This window comes from Nothobranchius furzeri, chromosome 6 (assembly GCF_043380555.1).
Source record: "Nothobranchius furzeri strain GRZ-AD chromosome 6, NfurGRZ-RIMD1, whole genome shotgun sequence".
NCBI classification, from domain to species: domain Eukaryota; kingdom Metazoa; phylum Chordata; class Actinopteri; order Cyprinodontiformes; family Nothobranchiidae; genus Nothobranchius; species Nothobranchius furzeri.
Window position 1 is genome coordinate 75,769,361 of NC_091746.1, and position 23,237 is coordinate 75,792,597.

The 23,237-nt window shown below is 43.7% G+C and overlaps 1 protein-coding gene across 1 annotated transcript; it reads right to left on the bottom strand.

Moving 5' to 3' along the window:
- Nucleotides 1–2,297: 2,297 nt before the first annotated feature.
- kmt5aa (lysine methyltransferase 5Aa) lies at nucleotides 2,298–19,931 on the bottom strand. Its single transcript, XM_054744749.2, has 7 exons — nucleotides 19,727–19,931; nucleotides 8,475–8,628; nucleotides 8,121–8,400; nucleotides 7,068–7,155; nucleotides 6,482–6,541; nucleotides 5,081–5,271; nucleotides 2,298–2,641 (listed from the first exon to the last, which is right to left on the bottom strand). Exons 1-7 carry the CDS (start codon nucleotides 19,733–19,735, stop codon nucleotides 2,431–2,433), a joined length of 993 nt encoding a protein of 330 aa, XP_054600724.2. The 5' UTR covers nucleotides 19,736–19,931; the 3' UTR covers nucleotides 2,298–2,430.
- Between the last annotated feature and the right edge of the window lie 3,306 nt (nucleotides 19,932–23,237).

Sequence of the window (23,237 nt, forward strand, 5' to 3'; positions counted from 1 at the left end):
CGGACCACGGGTCCCCAGAAAAACAAAGAAATGAACGCAAGTCAACGGGGCTAAAGACGCTACTTTCTAATTCTGCTTGTTATGTGCCATGGACTTCACACGATGTCCGTGAAGACGCATTTTAATACCAATAACGCGCTTATTTTCCAAAGGGGGGAGACGTTATTTTAAGTTTTGTGTAATAAGTCCAGGACTACAAATGCGCTTTATGAAAGTGACATCATCGAAGCAGACACGGAGAAAAACAGGGAAACATCAAACATCTGGTCTGTGATCCGATCATTATTATGCATAAGAGGTACACCTGATGATGTCTCCTTTTATGTTAAATCGAGTTTAGAGGGACAGGATGACAGAATTTAAAATGCTAAAAAAATAAATCTTTTAAAAAGTAATGAAGTTATTGAATATAATAAAATATGTAAAGCTTTCTTTATTTGTACTTTACTTATTTTCTTCAGTGTTTGCTGTGCTTTACTGGGAGACTTTCAACATCCCTCAAGGTAAACTGGTTTTATCATTTATATAAAATACACCTGCTGGAAAAAACAAACAAAAACCCCTTAAAGAGCAAGTCACCCCCAAATAAACTTTTTTTTGCTGATAAACTAAATAAACGAGTGTCTAATCATGCTACAGACACGTGTCGTTAATAATTTGGCACGTCAGTGCATCTTCGTTAAAATTTAAATATTCTGCCTAAAACTGGCAGTGTTGTGCCGTTGTCAGGTAAAAAGTCTGCACTGCATTTGAATTTAAATCTGCCACCGCTATTGGCTAAGAGGTATGCTATGATGTAAACTGGTACATTATGATGTCACAATGTCGTGAGTGTGTGTGTGTGTGTGTGTATTTGTTAGTGGCTCCACCCTCTCGGTCTGCTAGGCAACAGCATTTGTTGCATTTTTCAAACATGAAGTGGGAGTGGAGTTAGACTCTGGTAGGGGGTGACTTGCTCTTTAAAGAGCAAGTCACCCCCTTCAAGAAGCGTACTCCACTCCCACGTCATGTTTGAAAAATGCAACAAATGCTGTTGCAGGTCAGATTACAGCTAAACAGTCACGATAAAACTCATTTAATCTGAAATATGAGTTATACATATACATGTAAGACTGTTGTAGTGCACCCTAACCGGACCCAGACGTGCGTTTGTGTGTGAGTCCTTGTGTGTGATGTCTGTGAGCAACGTTCTGTTCAGCAAGAGTGAACGGCTGAGTGTAGCGCTTCATTTTGCCCTGAAAGTACGATGTTTGGAGAGTAGGGTGAGGCGTTATGGATTTGGGTTTACCGTTTTGAGAACACGAGGCGTAGTTTTAAGAAATGTGTTTAAGCAATAGAGAAAAACGGCAAAGATACTAGATGTAGCATCTCGCTTTGAACAACTTCGTTTGGACAGAACACGCCTGGTTCTGCCTTTGGTACCGACACTCCACTTAAGAGCTCACTTGTTGTTTTCCGTGGCTCCCGTCGCTAGCCAGCAGGCAAGGAGGCGAAGTGTTTGAAACGTTAGGCTGATCTTAGCTTCAGTAGTGTCTTGGGGTGGGGGTGTCAAACAGAGTGGGACACACCCACACTGGAACCGGACCCAGACGCGTGTGTGAGAGGTTTGGGCTGAACCGGAGCACGTATCCAGCTGCAGACATGAACAAACACTGGCCCGTGTTCAGTAGAGGACATGAAAACGTTTCCGCTACAGATCTGCAGAGATTTAATCAGACACATTAGCAGTTACAGCAGGTCGTTCTGCAGCCATTTGCAGAAACGTTTAAATTATTTGAACATTTTCTACACGAGAATTCAAATGTAAGCGTTCTCCATAATATTAAAAATACATTATACTCTTAAAAAAACAAAAGGTTTATACCGGTTATTCTGAGTTTGCATGTTCAACACAAGCCTGCGTCACATTTGGAGCTTTCAACAGGTGTTTATTTTTCCTTTAGAAGCTCCCACAGCCTCCAACAGTGGCCGACTGTCTGGATGATCCACTTGAGCAGAACATTCTTCCTTAAAAAGAGTTTCTTTTGCATCTCGTGGTTCCCGTTGATCCAGAAGGATCTCTGGAGCCGAACACAGAAGTATTGCTAAGTTTCTAACATCTACTTAAAAAAACAAACCTGTATAAAAATGCAGAGCATCAACTACCACCTGCATGCTGTAGAGGCATTGGTCTGAGTACAAAAACGTACAAAGGAAATGTGCTGCAAAACAACTAGAATGTTTTAGAGACACAAATAAAAGAAGACAAGTCCTATAAAGATGGACTTTGCATCAGTCACCCCCTCCCCCGTATTCCTTATATAGCAACCAACAGGGTACACACATTCTGTTTCTAAGGCATCTACACACTAGCTAAAGGAAACTCGCCTTGCCGAGTGTTTCCCTTTACGGTTTGTTTGTTTGTTTGTCTTTGTTTTGAGGCTCCTCCCATTAGGACTTGAGCCAGGGGTGAGCAGCGATGGAGGCTTTGCTGCGGTCTCCGTAGTCGTAGAGTAACTCCTCCCCCTTGTCGATGTCCCGAGAGGCGACGAGGATGAGGTGGGGGACGCCATTGATGTCGTGGAGTTTGGTTTGGCAGTTCCCAGTTTTGCTGTGGTTTATCAGCCGGCCCATCCGGCCCGTCTCCTTCGTAGCGTCCACACTGACGGGAAATACAAAAAACCCTTCAAAAGCTCTGCCTCTAATGGAGGTACCGACACTCCATCATACTTATAGAGATGTCAGAAAACATCGATGCACTGAAATATTTCAGATTTCTTGTCAGGATACTGAATGCATAACTTTGATCGATTTTTTTCTTGACCATATTTATTTGTGCAGTGCAACTCAAACTGCGACTGCTAGGTGGCAGCAGTTCCCAATGCCTTCCTGCTGACGAAACACGGAGACGCATCAAAACACTGGATGTGACCGCAATTCAATTCAGTCAGAAAAATAGCTTTGTATCGTTTCTCCAGTATTGTGATGTTTATCGTATCGCCAGATTCTTGACTCCTCATTCAGGTCTGTTGTGTTCCTCACGATGTTATCCAACAGAACCACAATAAAAGTATAACGTAACAAAAGACCACATTTAAAGCTGTGGTTCACTTGTTTATTCAACACAATTGCTAAAGTCTAGTGAGAATTAAGGCCTTGTACGTTGCACTCTGGGGGAAAAGGGTCCAGTCCACCTGTTTCAGCATTATTTAGTTGGAGGGAAAAGTGGTTTCAGTCAGCAGGACCTTCTCTTTTCTGGCGTTCGGACATCTCTCCTCTGGCTAACAGTAGCGCCACTCTACCACTGATTCTGTTTGCGCTGCAACGTTGATGTTTTATCTCCACAAACAACACAAGCCTGGAGGAGTTCTGCTGTGTGGTGGAGTTGCCAATCCTAACAGTTAGCTTCTACTGGTAGGGATGTTCTGTGCTGTGCTGTTTACTGGATGCTAAACCAGCAACAACAGTTCATGAATGCTAAGCTACAGGGTGACGTAGATCTGTCAGGCTTTTCTAATCCTAGAGTTTCACCGTCTGTTTTCTATCAGAAGCTACTGCAGGAGATAGGTGTAGGAGACTATTTTCATGTTCAGCCTGCATGAAACACTCTGACCCATTAGAACCAGAAATAATCATTAATAAATGGTTTTAGTGAACCACTTTCAGCTGGAAATCACAACTATCAAGTCACACTTGTTTAGTTGGAATCAGCTGTTTAACAGTGATTTGATTTGTGAAAATATTAATTAAAAACATCAATTAAAACCCCCAATTTTTTTTATTTTCTGATATACTAGCAACTATTTGGACTAACATTAATCTCTTTAGGTTCGTTTAAATTTAGACATATCAAATGTAACATTAAGATATTAGTTTAAACCATGTTAACACAAAGTTAAAGAGCAAGTCACCCCCTACCAGAGTATTACTCCACTCCCACTTCCTGTTTGAAAAATGCAACAAATGCTGTTGCCTAGCAGACTGAGGGGGCGGAGCTGCTAACAAATACACAAACACACACACAGGCTCACGGCATTGTGACATCATATGGTACCAGCTAACATTCTAGGGTACCTCTTAGCCAATAGCGATGGCAGATTTAAATGCAGTGCAGAGTTTTTACCTGACAACGGCACAACACTGACAGTTTTAGGCAGAAAATTAAAGTTTTAACTAAAATGCACTAAAGTGCTAAACTGTTGACTACACGTGTCTGCAGCACGATCAGACACACATTCATATAGTTTATCAGAAAAATAAGATTATTTGGGGGTGACTTGCTCTTTAAGTCCTTTATACAAGACACACGTGCCGATTAATCAGCATAATATTACCACAACTGTGTCTTACAAATGCGCCATGCTGCAAATTTTGCGGCATTCGTTCCACCTCGTTTGGTAGTAAAATTGCGATAATCGTCTTAGAAACGGAGATAAGACCTTGGCGCCACAGGGTGGTGTCATGGCAACTATACTGAAAATGAACACGAGTCGCAAGTTTCGCTTTTGTTAAGAGAATCAGCCGAGATGATAATCTGGAGCGATGCAGATTTCCAGGAGCTTCTCTCCATCAGAGCTGGAGGTCAGATCGCCAGTGACTGCACGGGGCCAGTCGCCTTTAGGAGGCTTGTGCGGCTTTGATCGCAATAAAACCAGAAGTTATGTCAAGATAAGTGGAGGTCCGCAGCAGCACAGGGACTATCACATACCCCCTTATACCACCATCGCGTAATCTGTTGTGAAAAGGACACGATTGCGCAACATCACAGCCACGGTCTGACCACTTATAACCGACCTAGGCTTCCTGATGCTGCTTTAGCATTGCGGCAAATTAACAGCAGTATTTAGTAATAAACGGCTTTAGTGAACTTAAATCTTCAACTTGATCAATCATGAAGAACCCACCGGCAGACAGGAGCTACATAAGCCCAGAGGTCCAATCAGGAAGTGGGTGTGAGCTGGTCTCTCTGGACACTAGAGGGTTTTAAAGGATTCTTCTGGTTTTATGTTTCTAACTTTGAGTGTTTTCTGTTAAATAAAGGTTATAAATAAATGTTGTGGTTCTTTTTGAAAGATGCCAGATTGAATTTTTCCCTCCTCACCAGTATGTTTTGCAGAGATACTGGAAGTAGTACATGTAACAGCCTGTGGAGGGGTTCTGAGAATATTCAGCCTCCCTCTTCTTTGCGTCGGTGATCTGCAGCAGGTCTCCGTGGTACTCCACCACATAATCGCCTTTCTGGAAGCTCCGTGTGGCAAACACCGCCCTCCCCTTCCCTTCTATGTGCTGAACCTGTAAAGTCACAGTTGCACACAGCCATCACAGGTACAGGTTTATACACTCTGATGCAAAAGTATAGTGAACATGTGAAGGCATCACCTTTTCATACAAATACATCATTTGTTGTGAGGTGTATAAAGTCAGTGGTGCACAGAAGTGGTACATGTGCACCAAAAAGCACATGTGTATACTTGTTCCTTTGCACAACGGTGTTATGCCAGTATGACCTATGGTCAACGCGTTTCCCCAACTGCTCTGCACCTCCTAAGTAGCAAAGCGTATGTTGCAACCACCCATTCCTTTATGTCTTCTGTTGGGTCCCATGGCTCTTACAAGAGGAGCTACAGCCCCCATGGCGGGGGGCGGGGATAATACTACACAGGTGATGCATACCAAGCACCAACACCTTGTATTCACTTGAGAACCCCAACAAAACAATGAAGTCAACCCCTTTAACTCATTCACTGCCAATGACGACTAAAAACGTCATTTGCATGTTTTTACTGTGTGGGCGTCGGACGAGCCCCCGCACCGTGAGAACAAACATCTCAGCTCTAAAGCCGATCATCATCCGCATACGTCACACGTCACGTGATCAGGAAGCAGAAAATCCATGTGTTAGGAGATCGTTTTGGGCCGCTGCTGTAAAAAAAGTGAGCCGCGAACCAGAAAAGCTTCTGCCGATCACAATTCAACATCGGATTATGAAAGAACGGATAACGCTCGAAACGCGCGGATTCTTCCTGATGTAAGAGGTGAGTCTCTGCTTTGTTTTGGCGTCGACATCATCCTAGCGCGCAACGTTCTGTCACTCTTAAAAAAAACAGTAAAAACGGTGAGAAACGCTGGCAGCGAATGAGTTAATTGTTACTGTTGAGTTAAGTTGCTATATCCCTCCTCCACCACCAGGGGGCTAGCTCATTCTTGTTCTAACTAGTGTCTTTAAGGCTAATTTTGAAGATGTAAATCAGAAAATGTTGATAGAAATTTGAGGAAAGTTTTCCTGCTGACTTGACGTTTTTACAAAACTAATGTTGTGCATATTTAGTCAGAAAGCCAATCGTGTCAGAGCTGAATCAGATTACAGGAAATAAACAAGAGTTACACTAAAACAGGACGTAAAAACATTTCCCATTACATGAAAGTGATCATATCTAAAGAATCCTAATTTCTAAATGGGATTAAAACATCGTGATGACATCATCACAGGTGCAGGCGATACCTTCATTCCTTCCTCTATTCCATTAGCGATGAGATCATCTATCAGCTTCTTCTGTTCACACTGGTGGCAAAAACACGTCATTAGCATCACGTGACTTTCAGTCTAATGTTAATATTTGCTTTTGAAAAGATTAAAATGAGTCACAATAAAATGAGTTTGCCGTTTTCAGGAAAACAAATGTTCATAAACACAAACAGCATGATGTAAACAAATCTACAGCTTTAGTTTAATTCTAAATGTTGTTAATCTGAAAACCAAAAACAAGTCAATTGTTTCTGGAAGGGAAATTTGATCAATTTGTGCACCAAACTAGGCAGAAACGTGGCAGCAACAGCTGATCGTAAACTGAAGGGTCAGGAGGTCGTTCTCACAACCAATCCGAATGACCCGATGTCAACAGAGCTCACGCTCGGCCTTTAATACGAGCAGAAACGCCTTTAGACTCACCCAGGGGTCACCAAGGTCAAAGCCCGGTTAATCAGGGTTAATCAGATAAACTTTGTAGGACGGCAGAGCTCCGGTAAAACCGGGCCTGCCTACAGCTAACGGTCGACCCCGTCCACCAAACGCCCTCGTTCTGACTTACCTTCAGTTCCGTTTTACTTTTCCTTGAGCTCCGTCTTATTGGAAAGAAGTCGGTGACTTTTCTGTTCTGAGAGTTTTTCCCTCCTGTCCTGTGGCGGGGAAAACAAACACCATCATTAAACACAGAAAGCACGATTAGACGGGGAAGAGAAGTATTATGTTTGACCTCATTTCTGCTCTCAGAGGAAAACTCAACTTAGAACAAAACTGCAGATTTTAGAGGAAGTTTCCTCCAGAACAGCAGCAGGCAGACACTTAAACACACCTCCAGGATTAGATTACACAGCTGATTGGAGGGAGGAGGGGGGGGGGGTGTCATAAACAGAGCTGTTAATCAGCTGAGGAGTCACTTATTGAACCCTTATCATCATTTATCTTATACGTAATCGCTGAACTCTGATGGAAGGCTTTAGGACTGCAGGAGCTTATGCATCTACCGCTACTGACTTTGGGATTTTCATTAGTTGTCAGTTAAAATGAGGGCAGCAGTAGCTCAACGGGGTTGCAGGTTCAATCACGGCCCCGGACAGAGAAATCAGCTGTTGTGTCCTTGGGCAAGACACTTAACCCACCTTGCCTGCTGGTGGTGGTCGGAGGGACCGGTGGCGCCTGTGCTCGGCAGCCTCGCCTCCGTCAGTGCGCCCCAGGGCAGCTGTGGCTACATCGTAGCTCATCCCCATCAGTGTGTGAATGGATGAATGATACACTGTAGTGTAAAGCGCTTTGGAGTCCTTACTCTGAGAGGCGCCATACAAGTGCGGGTCACTTATCATTTATCATTATCATAATCAACATAAAAGAAATAAACAACTGAAATGTATCAGTCCGTGTGTAACACATTCATCTAGTATGAAAGCTTTACTTTTTTAATGGAACTACTGAAATAATCAACTTGTGTGACCCAGCATGACCTGTGTGTGCGTGTGTGTGTGTGTGTGTGTGTGTGTGTGTGTGTGTGTGTGTGTGTGTGTGTGTGTGTGTGTGTGTGTGTGTGTGTGTGTGTGTGTGTGTGTGTGTGTGTGTGTGTGTGGCTCAGTAATCAGTGCATGCGTACGTTAAAGCCCGAGTAGATCTCTTTCCTGTGACCTTTGTCCGGACTCCTCTCCTATGGAGGCTGTGGAGCGCGCCGCCGTTGTTGCTGGCGTGAAGCGGAGAGTGAGATAAACTGTTACCGAGGGGCAGAGGGAGCTCGGGAGCAGGACGAAGGAGTGTGCAGTGGAGCTGCGGAGGTGACGGTGGTTCATTGGACCAGCAGGGTGAGCGCTGGCTGTAGCTGCTCTCTGTCTCTGTGAAATCAGCCCTCTGCGTGGTGCTGCTGGAGCTTGGTGTCCGACCTAAGAAGAACCGGGAAAAAAGAAACAACAAAGAATATTTCAAATCCCGAGCTTCCATTTGAGCAGATCCTTACCCTCCACCTGACTCGGAGCGTCGCTCTGCGAGGAGCAGATGGGAGCGCACTTCCCCTCCTGTGTCAGCCTGAAGCTCATCTTGTCATTGCGAACTGCCAGTTTGGACTTGGTGCAGCTTAAAACCGTCATGGCGTGAGGGCTACAAACCATTTCCTGTGAAAAGCAGAGTTCTAGTTAGAACATCTTAATGAAGAATTCTGATGTCTGAGGCAGAAATAGCTACTGAAACTACAGACGTTCTACTGTTCACACTTCCAAACGGTAAACAAATATCTGAAGGTATTGTTTATTTATTTGGCAGACGCTTTTATCCAGAGCAACACACAACTTCTAACCTAGAAGGGACACTGAAATATAGAAGAGGAATTGTTTCTATTTACTGATTTAGGGGGAGACGGTGGCACAGGAGTTAAGTGCTCGCCCCGTAATCGGAAGGTTGCAGGTTTGAGCCCCGCTCAGTCTGTCACTGTCGTTGTGTCCTTGGGCAAGACACTTAACCCACGTTGCCTGCTGGTGGTGGTCGGAGGGACCGGTGGCGCCTGTGCTCGGCAGCCTCGCCTCTGTCAGTGCGCCCCAGGGCAGCTGTGGCTACATCGTAGCTCATCCCCACCAGTGTGTGAATGTGTGTGTGAATGGGTGAATGACTGATTGTGTTGTAAAGCGCCTTGGGGGGTTCCAGGACTCTAGAAGGCGCTATATCAAATACAGGCCATTTATCATTTAATAAGGATCTTTTAAGTTTCCTCTTTGCATTACAAAAGCATTTTTCCAGATTTGCCATCAGACACGGCAGAAATAGCTCCAGTATATTTTTATCATGTTGATTAATATGTAAGAATAAAGTAAGAATGACACCCTGTGGTCAAATTCGGTTACTGCAGTCCATTTTTCTAAGCAAAATGTGACTTTCCCACTGCTGTTCTGAGTTTCATGGCTGTTGCCAGTTACAGATCACCACCAGAAGATTCTAGAAGACGAGCAAAGAGGGTTCACACATAGCGATGGGTACCGAATTCTGTACTTTTTAAGGTACCGACCGAATTCCACAGTACCGACCGAGCACCGATTCGCTTCATTTGAAACGGTGCCTCGTTTCGGTACCCGTCCTTCACAACGAGAACTTGCCTAGACAGCTGTGCATGCGCAAGAGCGTTATGTCATCGGTCGCTGCGAGCGAGTTGTAAACAGAGCAGCACGGTAGAAAGAACGCACGCTAAAGCTTAGGTCCACTTCACTAAATGTGATGGGTAACTGGGTGATGATGAAACCAGCGACAACTATCTAAGTGAGACATCCTCGTCTTAATCTGCTCTGGTAGGTAAATATAATTAGCTTGATATGTTAGCTTCCGTTTCGCTAATGGTGCGTTCGCTTTCTCCTCGGAACTCCGAATTCCCGACTAGAAGAACATGAACACGCTCTAAAGTTTGGCTTCACTTTACTAAATGTGACGGGTGAAGACATAACCAGTGACAACGATCTAAGTGTGAGGCATCATCATTTAAATCTGCTCCAGCAGTTAAATAAACTGTTTAAGATAACATTAGCTTGATATCTTAGCTTCCATTGCTACCATTGTTATCAGCTAATGGTGCGTTCGCTTTCTCCTCGGAAATTCTGACTTCCCAATAGGAAAAATCAAATGAAAAAGGACGGCAAAAGGAATGAAGATACACAGTAAATTTAGTTCACAGTAAAGATGTTTGCTTCAGTTTAATTATCAGCTTATAAAACTACAAGGACGATGTTAAAATACAAACAGTTGAATGTTATTTATCATGATATTTATCAAATATGGTTATATATTGAGAAAAATATATATTTAATTATAAAACAGAATTAAAATAATAAACACTCAAAAGTATCGAAAATTGGTACCGTTAAGTACCGGTATCGATTCGTAGGTACCGGGAATTAGTACCGGATCGATTCAAATGTCAAAGGTACCCATCCCTATTCACACACGATAAGTTAATAAGTAGATAAATACATCTGGTGTTAGCACTCTTGCGTGTTTTACGGTAGGGAGCACTTACTACACGTATTATGGTAGTTTGCTGTCTTGCTGTTAGCTTGCTGTTATATTTATGAACGACTCATTAGAGGAAGTAAAATGCCACGTTTGACTCATTATTCACTTCACACAAATTATTCACTGTAATATTGAGTTGTTGGGAATTGGAAAATTACCTAGAGATAATTTTAGAACCGACTATTTGCCTCTAATTCACCATTAGCATGGCTAGCTCCACGTTAGCCTCTAGCCTGCTTTAGAATATCTTAAATTAGGATGGGAGGCAGATCTTTTAGTTATCAGGCTCCTCTCCTGTGGAACCAGCTCCCAGCCTTAGTCCGTGAGGCAGACACTTTGTCTACATTTAAGAATAGACTTAAAACATTTTTATGTGATAGGGCCGATGGTTAAAATCTGATGTTAGCCTAAATCTGGACAAGTGGGGGAGTAGAGGGAGGTGGAGTGTACAGTCGGTAAAGACGGCTCTCCCTTGCCCTGCCTCCAACATGCCTACATCTAAATAGGATAGATTATCCAGAGTTATCTCTGTAGTTATGCTGCTATAGGCTTAAGACAGCTGGAGGATACACTGACCACTTTTCACACTCTACTGCTTTCTTCTACAATCTGCTCTTTAAAAGTATTGTTTCCTGCAATTTCAGCTGTTAACTTTATTTTCTCTCTAAGTGTTTTTCTCCCCAGAAGAAGCTACAACGATGTTCTGCTGAGCTGTGGTGGCCTCATGGAGGGGGCCATCGACTAGCACACTGCTGCTAACCACTTAAACATTCTCCCTGTCCTGATAATAACTTTATGTTTCCTTGACGTTGGATGTGCTACTGCTAGTTTACCCGTTTAATTATAGATCCACTAGGATAAATACAATAAAGTTTATCTTTCACCAAGTAGAATATTTACTAAGACATCATGTGTGTGTGTGTGTGTGTGTGTGTGTGTGTGTGTGTGTGTGTGTGTGTGTGTGTGTGTGTGTGTGTGTGTGTGTGTGTGTGTGTGTGCGTGCATGCGTGTGTGTTCTCTCCATCCCCAGTGAGTCGTGGAGGATGGCTGCTTATACTGAGCCAGGATTCTCTGGAGGTTTCTTCCTGTTAAAAGGGACTTTTCCTCTCCACTGTCGCTGCATGCTTGCTTAGTATGAGGATTGCTGTAAAGTCACTGACACTCGTCAGTGACTTGATGCAATTTGCTGGGTTCCTTATATAGGACACACTATTTCTGATGGGCTTAATGAACTGACCTGAATTGGAATGTTTATTATGTGAAGTGCCTTGCGACGACTGTTGTTGTGATTTGGCGCTATATAAATAAACTTGAATTGAATTGCTTCACTCAATATTAGAGTAAAACAAAAAGATGCCGTGGCTTCTTAGAGGTACATGAAATAACTTCTGGGTCACTCCTGTTTAATGGCTTCAGTTCATTTAACAACTCTGGAGCTTTTTTGCCTGCTGGTTTGCAGCACTAGCTTGGCACAGACTCTGCAACTATGGGCTCACGGTTGTAAACAGAAACTATGTCCCTCTTTGGTTTTTTTAACAAAGAAAAACTAAAGAAGGAAGTAATTTCTGTTTAGACTTTTGCCCAACGAGAACTGGAGATAAACACCAGCTCCCTGGGACTCTTCTGAGGAAACTGAGCAAGTAAATGAGTATCAGATCTAAATATAGAAACGTGAAAGTTGCTTCTGGGATTAAAAGTTAAAAATCATGTTCTTTTAATCTCAAAAACACAAGTCAAATGTAAAAATAATCAAAAATATTTCAGGATGTGTTAAATAAATGTGACGTTTCCTGGTGCTGGTCTCCCAAAGATGCAGAAAAAATGTCCCTTTAACTGTTCCTGTCATTTCTAAATGAACCCCACTGAAGACAAGTTCAGAAACTGAGCGAGCATCATCGTCATCTAGGTCAGTGGTGATCATCTCGACTTGGTCCTCAAGGGCTACCGTCCAACATGTTTTAGAGGTTTCTCTGCTTCAACACACCTGATTTAATCAGTGGGTGATTAACGAGCTTCTGCAGTGCCTGATGACCTGCAAATGCTCTGAACTTCAAAGTGTGTTGTCCCCACCTCAAGCTAGGGCTGGGCGATATGATGATTTTAGACCGTTTTACGATCTACACATCTGATGGTCTGTCATTTTTGAGAGACCTTTTTATCACGATTCACAGCTCTGCTGTTGAAATTCTGCCTCTGAATGAAAAGGGAACTTACCCCAGGCGAATGACACGCCTTTGTTTGACCCTTAACCAATCAGAATGAGTCATAGTAATATATTAGTGCCCCGCTTGTTTTCGCCTGTGTGTGAACAAACATGGCATCGGCCGCGGCTGAGAGCGACAACGAGGTTTTCGTTCCGAAGAGGAACGCAGGGTTTCCTTAGCGCGCGGTGCTAACAACTTAGCGACGTGACATGTCTCGGAGAAAGCGTAAAAACACGTTGGACGCATCTTCTGAAGCAGGAAAATAACACCGCTTCTTAAGCAGAGCAAGATGTCGCCTCGGCTCGTTACACCGGACTGAGCTCGGTCACTGGGTCGTTGGAGCTGCCCCGTGACTGCCTGATGGAAAACCAGCGGGTTTCATCAGACTCGTAAAGTTTTTTTGTTTTTGCTGGGGACCCCCTGTATTTTACCGCTCCCTCCTGCAGTCTTCCCCTATTAACATTTAAAATGATTCTGTAAACTCTGTGTATCAATAGAAACAATCTCTGCCAGCTGCAGTAAATGTAGTCTCCAAATAATAAATAAGAGGTGCATTCATCTGTGTATCTCCTTTGATCCGCATTAGTGATATTCTCAGCACCAGAACAGTGAAGCAAAGAAAGATTCCTGAGTTTGTTAGTAATTTTATTTATTAGGTGCATCTAACCTGTTCTATTTTTCTCTGAAATGAGATCAAATCAGTGCTTCTATGGGTTGTCTCCAATCTGCACTGGAAAATTTTACTTTATTTAGAGACTTGTTGCAGAAAATATTCAGAATGTGCAGTTTTTTGCTACCATAAGCGATCTCTGGTCCAGCCGCACATCAGAGCCGTATTTGAGCTTAACTATCCACTACATGAGCAACTGGGAGCTACATAGTATTTTGAACAAGTTAATGTTTGCACAATACGTTTGCAATTGACATGTTTGCACTTTAAATATGTTTACAATTTTAATTTATGTTAAGTTACTTGAAAAACGAGAAAAACAGATTTTTGTAATTGTTTCTCTCAGGGCTTTTATCATCTCTGGTGTGAGTTTAAAATATAAGTGTGTTAGCACTGTGTTGATTATCCCTAATATGAATAAATGTTTATTTATTCAATGTTTCTCTTCTTTAATACACAATTGAAGTTATGCTATTCATGGATAAAAATCGTGATAAAATCAAAATCGTGATAAAATATTGGAAAAATCGCGATATTCTATTTTTGCCATAACGCCCAGCCCTACCTCAAGCTGCCCTAAAGTTGAAAGCAGCCGGCTGTTTCTGTTCTGTTGCTATAAACGCAGGTGTGTGATGAGTGGAGGACCCAGGGAAGTGTGGCAGTTTGGCGAGACTGACAACCAGATGGTCCAATCGTTGGTTTCAGTCCGAAACGTGTTATTGGTGGAGGTTTTTAGACAAATGTCAGTTTTTTTTTTTTATCTCCACAGTATATTCATAGCTATACGATGTTAGACATTGTTAAGAGGCATGAAAAGATGTTTTAAGCTAATTTGTTTTCCAGATTTGCTTTTGCACCTTTAAATTCAGGGTTAATTTCAAGATCCTGGTTCTGGTCTTTGGGGCCTTACATGGACAAGCACTATCAAACATTGATGATCCTCTAGTACCGGGGCGACGGTGGCACAGGAGTTAAGAGCTCGCCCCGTAATCGGAAGGTTGCAGGTTTGAGCCCCGCTCACTCTGTCGCTGTCGTTGTGTCCTTGGGCAAGACACTTTGCCCACGTTGCCTGCTGGTGGTGGTCGGAGGGACCGGTGGCGCCAGTGCTCGGCAGCCTCGCCTCTGTCAGTGCGCCCCAGGGCAGCTGTGGCTACATCGTAGCTCATCCCCACCAGTGTGTGAATGTGTGTGTGAATGGATGAATGACTGATTGTGTTGTAAAGCGCCTTGGGGGGTTCCATGACTCTAGCAAGACGCTATATGAAATACAGGCCATTTACCATTTACCTACAACCCCAGCAGGTCTCTGACGTCCAGAGACCAAAGCCTAGTGATTGTGCAGCGCACCACGCTAGAGACCAAAAGTAACAGATAATTTGCTGCTGTGGCCCCGACACACTGGACCTCTCTCGCCCTGAGCCTGAGAGCAGTGGACTCAGTGGACTCCTTTAAAAAGCAGCTGAAGACTCACCTGTTCAGGCTGGTTTTGGTGTGACCTTCTTCACCCTCACCTTGTTCTGCTCTCCCCACCTATTCCACCTTCCTCAGGATCCACTGATTTCCCTCTTTCATATTCACTCTCTCTCTTTCTTTACATTTTTATCACAATTGTCTATTTTTGCTCATTTTAAATATACTTTTAATCATTTTCTAAATTATATTTTTACATTTTTTGTTTTTGTGAAGCGCCTCGTGATTTTTATCTTGAGAGGCGCCATAGAAAAGATGTTTTCTTCTTTTTCTACTTGCTGCTATACAACTGCCTGTGCTCGTCGTCGTCGTCTTCCTCCGCTTATCCGGGTCCGGGTCGCGGGGGCAGCATCCCAACTAGGGAGCTCCAGACCGTCCTCTCCCCGGCCACCTCCACCAGCTCCTCCGGCAGGACCCCAAGGTGTTCCCGGACCAAATTGGAGATGTAACCTCTCCAACGTGTCCTGGGTCGACCCGGGGGCCTCCTGCTGGCAGGACATGCCCGAAACACCTCCCCGGGGAGGCGTCCAGGAGGCATCCTGACCAGATGCCCAAACCACCTCAACTGACTCCTTTCGATCCGGAGGAGCAGCGGTTCTACTCCGAGTCCCTCCCGAATGTCCGAGCTCCTCACCCTATCTCTAAGGCTGAGCCCGGCCACCCTACGGAGGAAACTCATTTCGGCCGCTTGTATCCGCGATCTCGTTCTTCCGGTCATTACCCAAAGCTCATGACCATAGGTGAGGATTGGGACGTAGATCGACCGGTAAATCGAGAGCCTGGCTTTCCGGCTCAGCTCCCTCTTCACCACGACAGATCGGCTCAGCGTCCGCATCACTGCAGACGCCGAACCAATCTGCCTGTCGATCTCCCAATCGCTCCTACCCTCACTCGTGGACAAGACCCCGAGATACTTAAACTCCTCCACTTGAGGTAGGACCTCTCTCCCGACCTGGAGTTGGCAAGCCACCCTTTTCCGGTCGAGAACCATGGTCTCAGATTTGGAGGTGCTGATCCTCATCCCAGCCGCTTCACACTCGGCCGCGAACCTACCCAGCAAGAGCTGAAGGTCAGAGCTGGATGAAGCTAGGAGGACCACATCATCCGCAAAAAGCAGAGACGAGATTCTCCTGCCACCAAACTCGACACACTCCACACCACGGCTGCACCTAGAAATTCTGTCCATAAAGGTAATGAACAGAACTGGTGACAAAGGGCAGCTCTGGTGGAGTCCAACCCTCACCGGGAACAGGTCCGACTTACTACCGGCTATGCGGACCAAACTCTCGCTCCTCTGGTAAAGGGACTGAATGGCCCTTAACAGAAAACCACCCACCCCGTACTCCTGGAGCGTTCCCCACAGGGTGCCCCTGGGGACACGGTCATAAGCCTTCTCCAAATCCACAAAGCACATGTGGATTGGTTGGGCAAACTCCCATGCCCCCTCCATCACCCTTGCAAGGGTATAGAGCTGGTCCACAGTTCCACGGCCAGGACGAAAACCACATTGCTCCTCCTCAATCTGAGATTCAACTATCGCTCGGACCCTCCTCTCCAGTACCTTGGAGTTAGGGCTGGGCGATATGACGATTTTAGACCGTTTTACGATCCACACATCTGACGGTCTGTCATTTTTGAGAGACCGTTTTATCACGATTCACAGCTCTGCTGTTGAATTTCTGCCTCTGAATGAAAAGGGAACTTACCCCAGGCGAATGACACGCCTTTGTTTGACCCTTAACCAATCAGAATGAGTCATAGTAATATATTAATGCCCCGCTTGTTTTCACCTGTTTGTGAACAAACATGGCTTCGGCCGCGGCTGAGCGACAACGAGGTTTTCGTTCCGAAGAGGAACGCAGGGTTTCCTTAGCGCGCGGCGCTAACAACTTAGTGACGTGACATGTCTCGGAGAAAGCGTAAAAACACGTTGGACGCTTCTTCTGAAGCGGGAAAATAACACCGCTTCTTAAGCAGAGCACGACGCCGCCTCGGCTCGTCCACCCTCTGCCGAGCCGGTGTCGGTACCGGACTGAGCTCGGTCACTGGGTCGCTGGAGCTGCATCGTGACTGCCTGATGGAAAACCAGCGGGTTTCATCAGACTCGTAGTTTCTTGTTTTTGCTGGGACCCCCTGTATTTCACCGCTCCCTCCTGCAGTCTTCCCCTATTACAATTTAAAATGATTCTGTAAATTCGTGTATCAATAGACACAATCTCTGCCTCTGCCAGCTGCGGTAAATGTAGTCTCCAAATAATAAGAGATGCATTCATCTGTGCATCTCCTTTGATCCACATTAGAGATATTCTCAGCACCAGAACAGTGAAGCAAAGAAAGATTCCTGAGTTTGTTAGTAATTTTATTTATTAGGTGCATCTAACCTGTTCTATTTTTCTCTGAAATGAGATCAAATAAGTGCTTCTATGGGTTGTCTCCAATCTGCACTGGAAAATTTTACTTTATTTAGAGACTTGTTGCAGAAAATATTCAGAATGGTTTTTTGCTACCACAAGCGATCTCTGGTCCAGCCGCACATCAGAGCCGTATTTGAGCTTAACTATCCACTACATGAGCAACTGGGAGCTACATAGTATTTTGAACAAGTTAATGTTTGCACAATACGTTTGCAATTGACATGTTTGCACTTTAAATATGTTTACGATTTTAATTTATGTTAAGTTACTTGAAAAACGAGAAAAACTGATTTTTGTAATTGTTTCTCTCAGGGCTTTTATCATCTCTGGTGTGAGTTTAAAATATAAGTGTGTTAGCACTGTGCTGATTATCCCTAATATGAATAAATGTTTATTTATTCAATGTTTCTCTTCTTTAATACGCAATTGAAGTTATGCTATTCATGGATAAAAAATCGTGATAAAATCAAAATCGTGATAAAATATTGGAAAAATCGTGATATTCTATTTTTGCCATATCGCCCAGCCCTACTTGGACTAGACCTTTCCAGGGAGGCTGAGGAGTGTGATCCCCCTATAGTTGGAACACACCTTCAGGTCACCCTTCTTAAAGATGGGGACCACCACCCCGGTCTGCCCCTCCACAGGAACTGCCCCCGATGACCACGCAATGTTGCAGAGACGTGTCAACCATGACAGCCCTACAACATCCATAGCCTTGAGATACCCAGGACGAACCTCATTCGCCCCTGGGGCACCGCCGCTGTGTAGTTGTTTGACTACCTCAGCAACTTCTGCCCCCGAGATTGGACAGTCCATTCCCAGGTCTCCCGGCTCTAGTTCCTCCTCGGAATGCGCATAGGAGGGATTGAGGAGCTCCTCAAAGTATTCCTTCCACCGTCCGACTATAGCCCCAGTTGACGTCAGCAGCTCCCCATCCCCACTGTAAACAGTGTGAGCGAGTTGCTGCCTTCCTCTCCTGAGGCGCCGGACAGCTTGCCAGAACCTCTTTGGAGCCGATCGATAGTCTTTCTCCATGGCCTCACCAAACTCCTCCCACGCCCGAGATTTTGCCTCGGCAACTGTCACTGCTGCACCCCGCTTGGCTATCCGGTACCTGTCTGCTGCCTTCGGAGACCCACAGACCAGCCACGCCCTGTAGGCCTCCTTCTTCAGCCTGACAGCTCCCCGAACCTCTGGTGTCCACCAGCGGGTACGAGGGGTTGCCACCACGACTGGCACCGGCCACCTTGCGACCACAGCTAGCAACAGCTGCCTCAACAATCGCAGAGTGGAACAAGGCCCACTCGGAGTCAATGTCCCCCACTGCTCTCGGGACGCGGTCAAAGCTCTGCCGGAGGTGGGAGTTGAAGACCGTCTAAACAGGTTCTTCTGCCAGGCGTTCCCAGCAGACCCTCACTATGCGTTTGGGTCTGCCAGGTCTACGCGGCATCGTCCCCTGCCATCTGATCCAGCTCACCACCAGGTGGTGATCAGTTGACAGCTCCGCTCCTCTCTTCACTCGGGTGTCCAAAACATACGGCCGCAGGTCAGATGATACAACTACAAAGTCTATCATCGACCTGCGACCTAGGCTGCCCTGGTACCAAGTGTACCGATGGGCATCCTTATGTTCGAACATGGTGTTCGTTATGGCCAAACTGCAGCTTGCACAGAAGTCCAATAACAAAACACCACTCGAGTTCAGATCAGGCGGGCCGTTCCTCCCAATCACACCCCTCCAGGTCAAGCTGTCATTGCCCACGTGAGCATTGAAGTCCCCCAGCAGGACAATGGAATCTCCCCTGATGGAGCACTATCTAGCACTCGTCCCAGGGACTCCAAAAAGGGTGGGTACTCTGAACTGAACTGCCCATGCTATACAAATAAACTCTTCTTCTGCACAAGTGATACCAGGTGTGTCTGAGCAGGTAAACAACTAAAACATGCTGGATGAGACCCTGAAGGAGCGGGGTTGGACACCGGGATGCGAGATGGACTAACCCAAAACAGATGTGGGAGGGGCTCGTGACCCACTCTGTCCCTTTACACACACAGACACTCACTCACTCACTCTCACACACACACACACACACACACACACACACACACACACACACACACACCTCCTTACCACGTTCTACCAGTGGAAACCACTCACAATAAAGCACGCGGCTGTTGTTGAACTAGAACCCTTCTGGGGAGAAACGAGTGATTTTGGTTTCACTGAACGCCAGAAAAGCTCGTTATGTCATCAGCTGACATGCACATGTAGCGGCCACTAGCCGTTAGCAGTCCAACAAAAAGCTGCTGTCTGTGGCTCATGTTAACACACACACTTACACTAAAAACGTGACATTTGTCCAAACATGGCTTCTAAAAGGTAAAACCACCCGTCTCAGATCAAAAGGCGCTGCTTTGTTTAACCGCTTCTTGGTGATTTACAAACAAGAAAACTTACCCCGTTCATGTCCGACTTGTTTTTGTGGCTCCGGGTCGCCGCTTGCCTCACCCTCGGAGGGAAAAATCACAACAAAAGAACGGTCGGAAGTTAGCCTCGGCCTGCTTTCACGGGCCGTTCCCCGGTCACCGGGGCTGGGTGTACCGGAGCTGTGGTCGAGTCGCCAGCAGCTCAGCCAACGCAACCTCCACAGCTCCACTCCGCCATGTTTCTGTCCGAGTAGAAATGAATGAGGGGGAGAAGCAATCGCGCCCCCTGTAGGTCTGACGGCGGTAGTGAAGTAATTTATGTTTATCCATTCAAACATTTTATTAATTCTTTATTTAACCAGGAAGGTCCCATTGGGATAAAAAATAACTCATTTTCAAAGGAGTCCTAGCCAAGAGGCAGCAAATGTTACATCCATCCACCCATTTTCAGCCGCTCATCCGGGGTCGGGTCACGGGTCAAGAGGCCCAGACTTCCTTCTCCCCAGCCAATTGGGCCAGCTCCCAGGAAGAGACCTAAGGCGTTCCCAGGCCAGGTGAGAGACATCGTCCCTCCAGCATGTCCTGGGTCTTCCTTTAGGTCTCCACCCTGTTGTACGAGCCTGGAAAACCTCACCAGGGAGGCATCCAGGAGGCATCCTGACCAGATGCCCGAGCCACCTCAACTGGTTACTCTCGATGTGGAGGAGCAGCGGATCTACTCCGAGCCCCTCCCAGATGACCGATCTTCTCACCCTCTCTCTAAGGGAGAGCCCAGACACCCTGTGGAGAAAACTCATTTTGTCCACATGTATCCGTATTCTATCTGATTGTATTATTTCTGTCACTACCCAAAGCTCGTGACCATAGGCGAGGGTAGGAACGTAGATCGACCGGTAAATCGAGAGCTTCACCTTCTGACTCAGCTCTCTCTTCACCACAACAGACCGGTACAACGCCCGCATCACTGCAGATGCAGCACCAATCCGCCTATCCATCTCACGCTCCAGTTTTCCCTCACTCGTGAACAAGACCTTGAGATACTTAAACTCCTCCACTTGTGACAGAACCTCATCCCAGACCCAGAGAAGGCACTCAAAACCATGGTCTTAGATTTAGAGGAGCTGATTCTCATCCCAGCTGCCTCACATTCAGCTGTGAACCGCTCCAGTGAGAGCTGGAGATCACTGTCCGATGACGCCAACAGGACCACAACATCTGCAAAAAAGCAAGCCAAAAAATATTTAAAACAATTATTTTTTCTCCACATCCACATTTTAATTTAGTTTAGTTTAGTTTAGGTCTGTCTTATCATCCAACATTTAATCTCTTTTCAAGAATAAATTATGTAAAATAAACAATCAACATACAAAAAATCAAAAACAGATTAAACAAAATTTATAAATAACAACAACAACAACAACAATAATAATAATAATAATATACTAATAATAATAATAATATAATAATAATAATAAAAGTAATATAATAATAGTAATAATAATAATCATAATAATAATAATATAATAATAATAATAATAGTAATAACAATAGTAATATAATAATAATAATAATAATAATAATAATAATAATAATAATAATAATAGTAAGAAGATATCGAATGTTTATTTCTTTAAATGTAAACCAATAAACATATAAACAGTTTAATTTAAAATATTACAAAATATTTCCATTATTTCAACATGAGAGTGAAGTAAGTGAAATTAATTAAATGTTTGCAGCCTTTTCTTTACGTTTAAAGACATTTTGGTTTACTTAGTAAAGTTTTTTTTAACTAAATTACTCAATATTAATTTTAATATCAAAATACAAATAGATAAACTGGTCAGTTTTATGGCTAGATAAATGTACTATGTTTGGCACATTGTCTAACTCCAAAATTCAAATGTTACATCAAATTAATAAAACTAAATATATTAGAAATACAAACATCTGAATTAGAACTTTCATTAAGAGTTGATGCCCTCATCTAACGTGTATTTTAATTCATTTATTTTGTTTTTAACGTCAACGACTCATGCGCTTACACAGAGATTTTTCTGTTATTGATGCTGAAATTTTAGATCGGTGCTGCAGCTGACTATGTGCAATTTTACAGAAATAAACATCTACATCTTTTCATAACACTTTTAAGATATTTTAATTTACCTAGTACAAACTGAACACTTAACATTATTGCTTTCATTATTTTGAATTCCAGCTGAGCAGAGAACGAGTTTCATCCAACCATCTAAACACTGTTTCTCCAGTTCACCCATGGTTATATTGATCCACACGTTGCCTGTAGTTTGTTGGGGAGAGTGTGGTTTGTGAAGAAGCATGCATGTGTGGATTTAATTTATTATCAGGACATTTAGTGCTTTAAATGGTCAACAGAACTTAAATTGTTTTTTGAATACTGACGATTTTAAAAGATGAGTGCAAGCCAAAGAGCCCAAAGCTCAACTTGTGACAGGATATAGAAATGAGCAGAATGGAAAAAAGTAGGTTTTGTGTTGCAAATCTCCTTTTATCTGTAATTTATGCTGAAGTCTGTTGATTGTCCTGTCTTAATAATGTTATGGCTGCTTTTCTGCATTAAATCCTGTTACATTACCTACAGACTGAAGCTGTTAGAGTGTATAAATAAACAAGCACTGGTTGGTAATCTTTTTGAATGTGTTTTAATGTGAAGTGATCTGTAATTTAGTACATACCCAAGGTGACACCACTCCCAGACATCAGCCTCAAAACCATTTAACAATTAAAACTACAAAAAGTCTGATAAGCACAGAACATGATTAAATCTAGTTTAGTTTTTTTAGTTTAATGAGAAAGAGAAGAGAAGTTTAATGAGAAATTAAAATCAATAGTACAATATAATAGTATAACAAAGAAACATTTGCAGGTTTACAAGCAAACACACAACTTACACAATGCTAAGAATGGGTGCAGGCAGAAGCATGAGCTTATAAACCCAACCCCCCAAACCCTTTGAACTTAAACAAAATTTTAGAAGAGCGTACCGATTCCATAATTTTTACATCATGTTTTAAATGTATGGGAATATATTCAAATTGCCATTCTTGCTTTATAAAAAAAATGACCTTTAATGTTTTATGCATTTTTTCATTGACTTGATTCATAATATTTAATCACATTTGATTTAAACATACGCTTAAACTTTACCATTGTTGAACAATCTTTTTGCTCCTGGTCTAATTTATTCCACACATCACACAAATCCGTGAACAAATGAAAATAGCTTTGTCACATTTTCTTGTAATTTGTGAAGTTTCAACTCACATATAGCATTTATTAAAAGTATTCGGCAGTTATACTGTTTTTGGGTGGTTGACATCAGTAACATTGGAAATCTAAATGTAAACAGAACAAAAAAAAGCATTGTGTAAATAAGGTGATTGGTATGGAATAAAAAAGTTCAGTAAATAAAACTCAAAGCAAAAAAAAAATTGTGAAGGAGAAAGGGAAGAGAGCGCAGAAGAAAAAAAATTGTCTTTCGTCACTTCCCGTAGAAACCAGGC

Excerpts from the sequence above, each read along its gene's own strand:
- kmt5aa (XM_054744749.2), bottom strand. Across the intron at positions 7,156-8,120 it reads AGATCTACTCGGGCTTTAAC|GACAGGAGGGAAAAACTCTC; the intron begins GTACGCATGCAC and ends TCCCCGCCACAG. Across the intron at positions 2,642-5,080 it reads TATCTCTGCAAAACATACTG|TGTGGACGCTACGAAGGAGA; the intron begins GTGAGGAGGGAA and ends ATTTCCCGTCAG.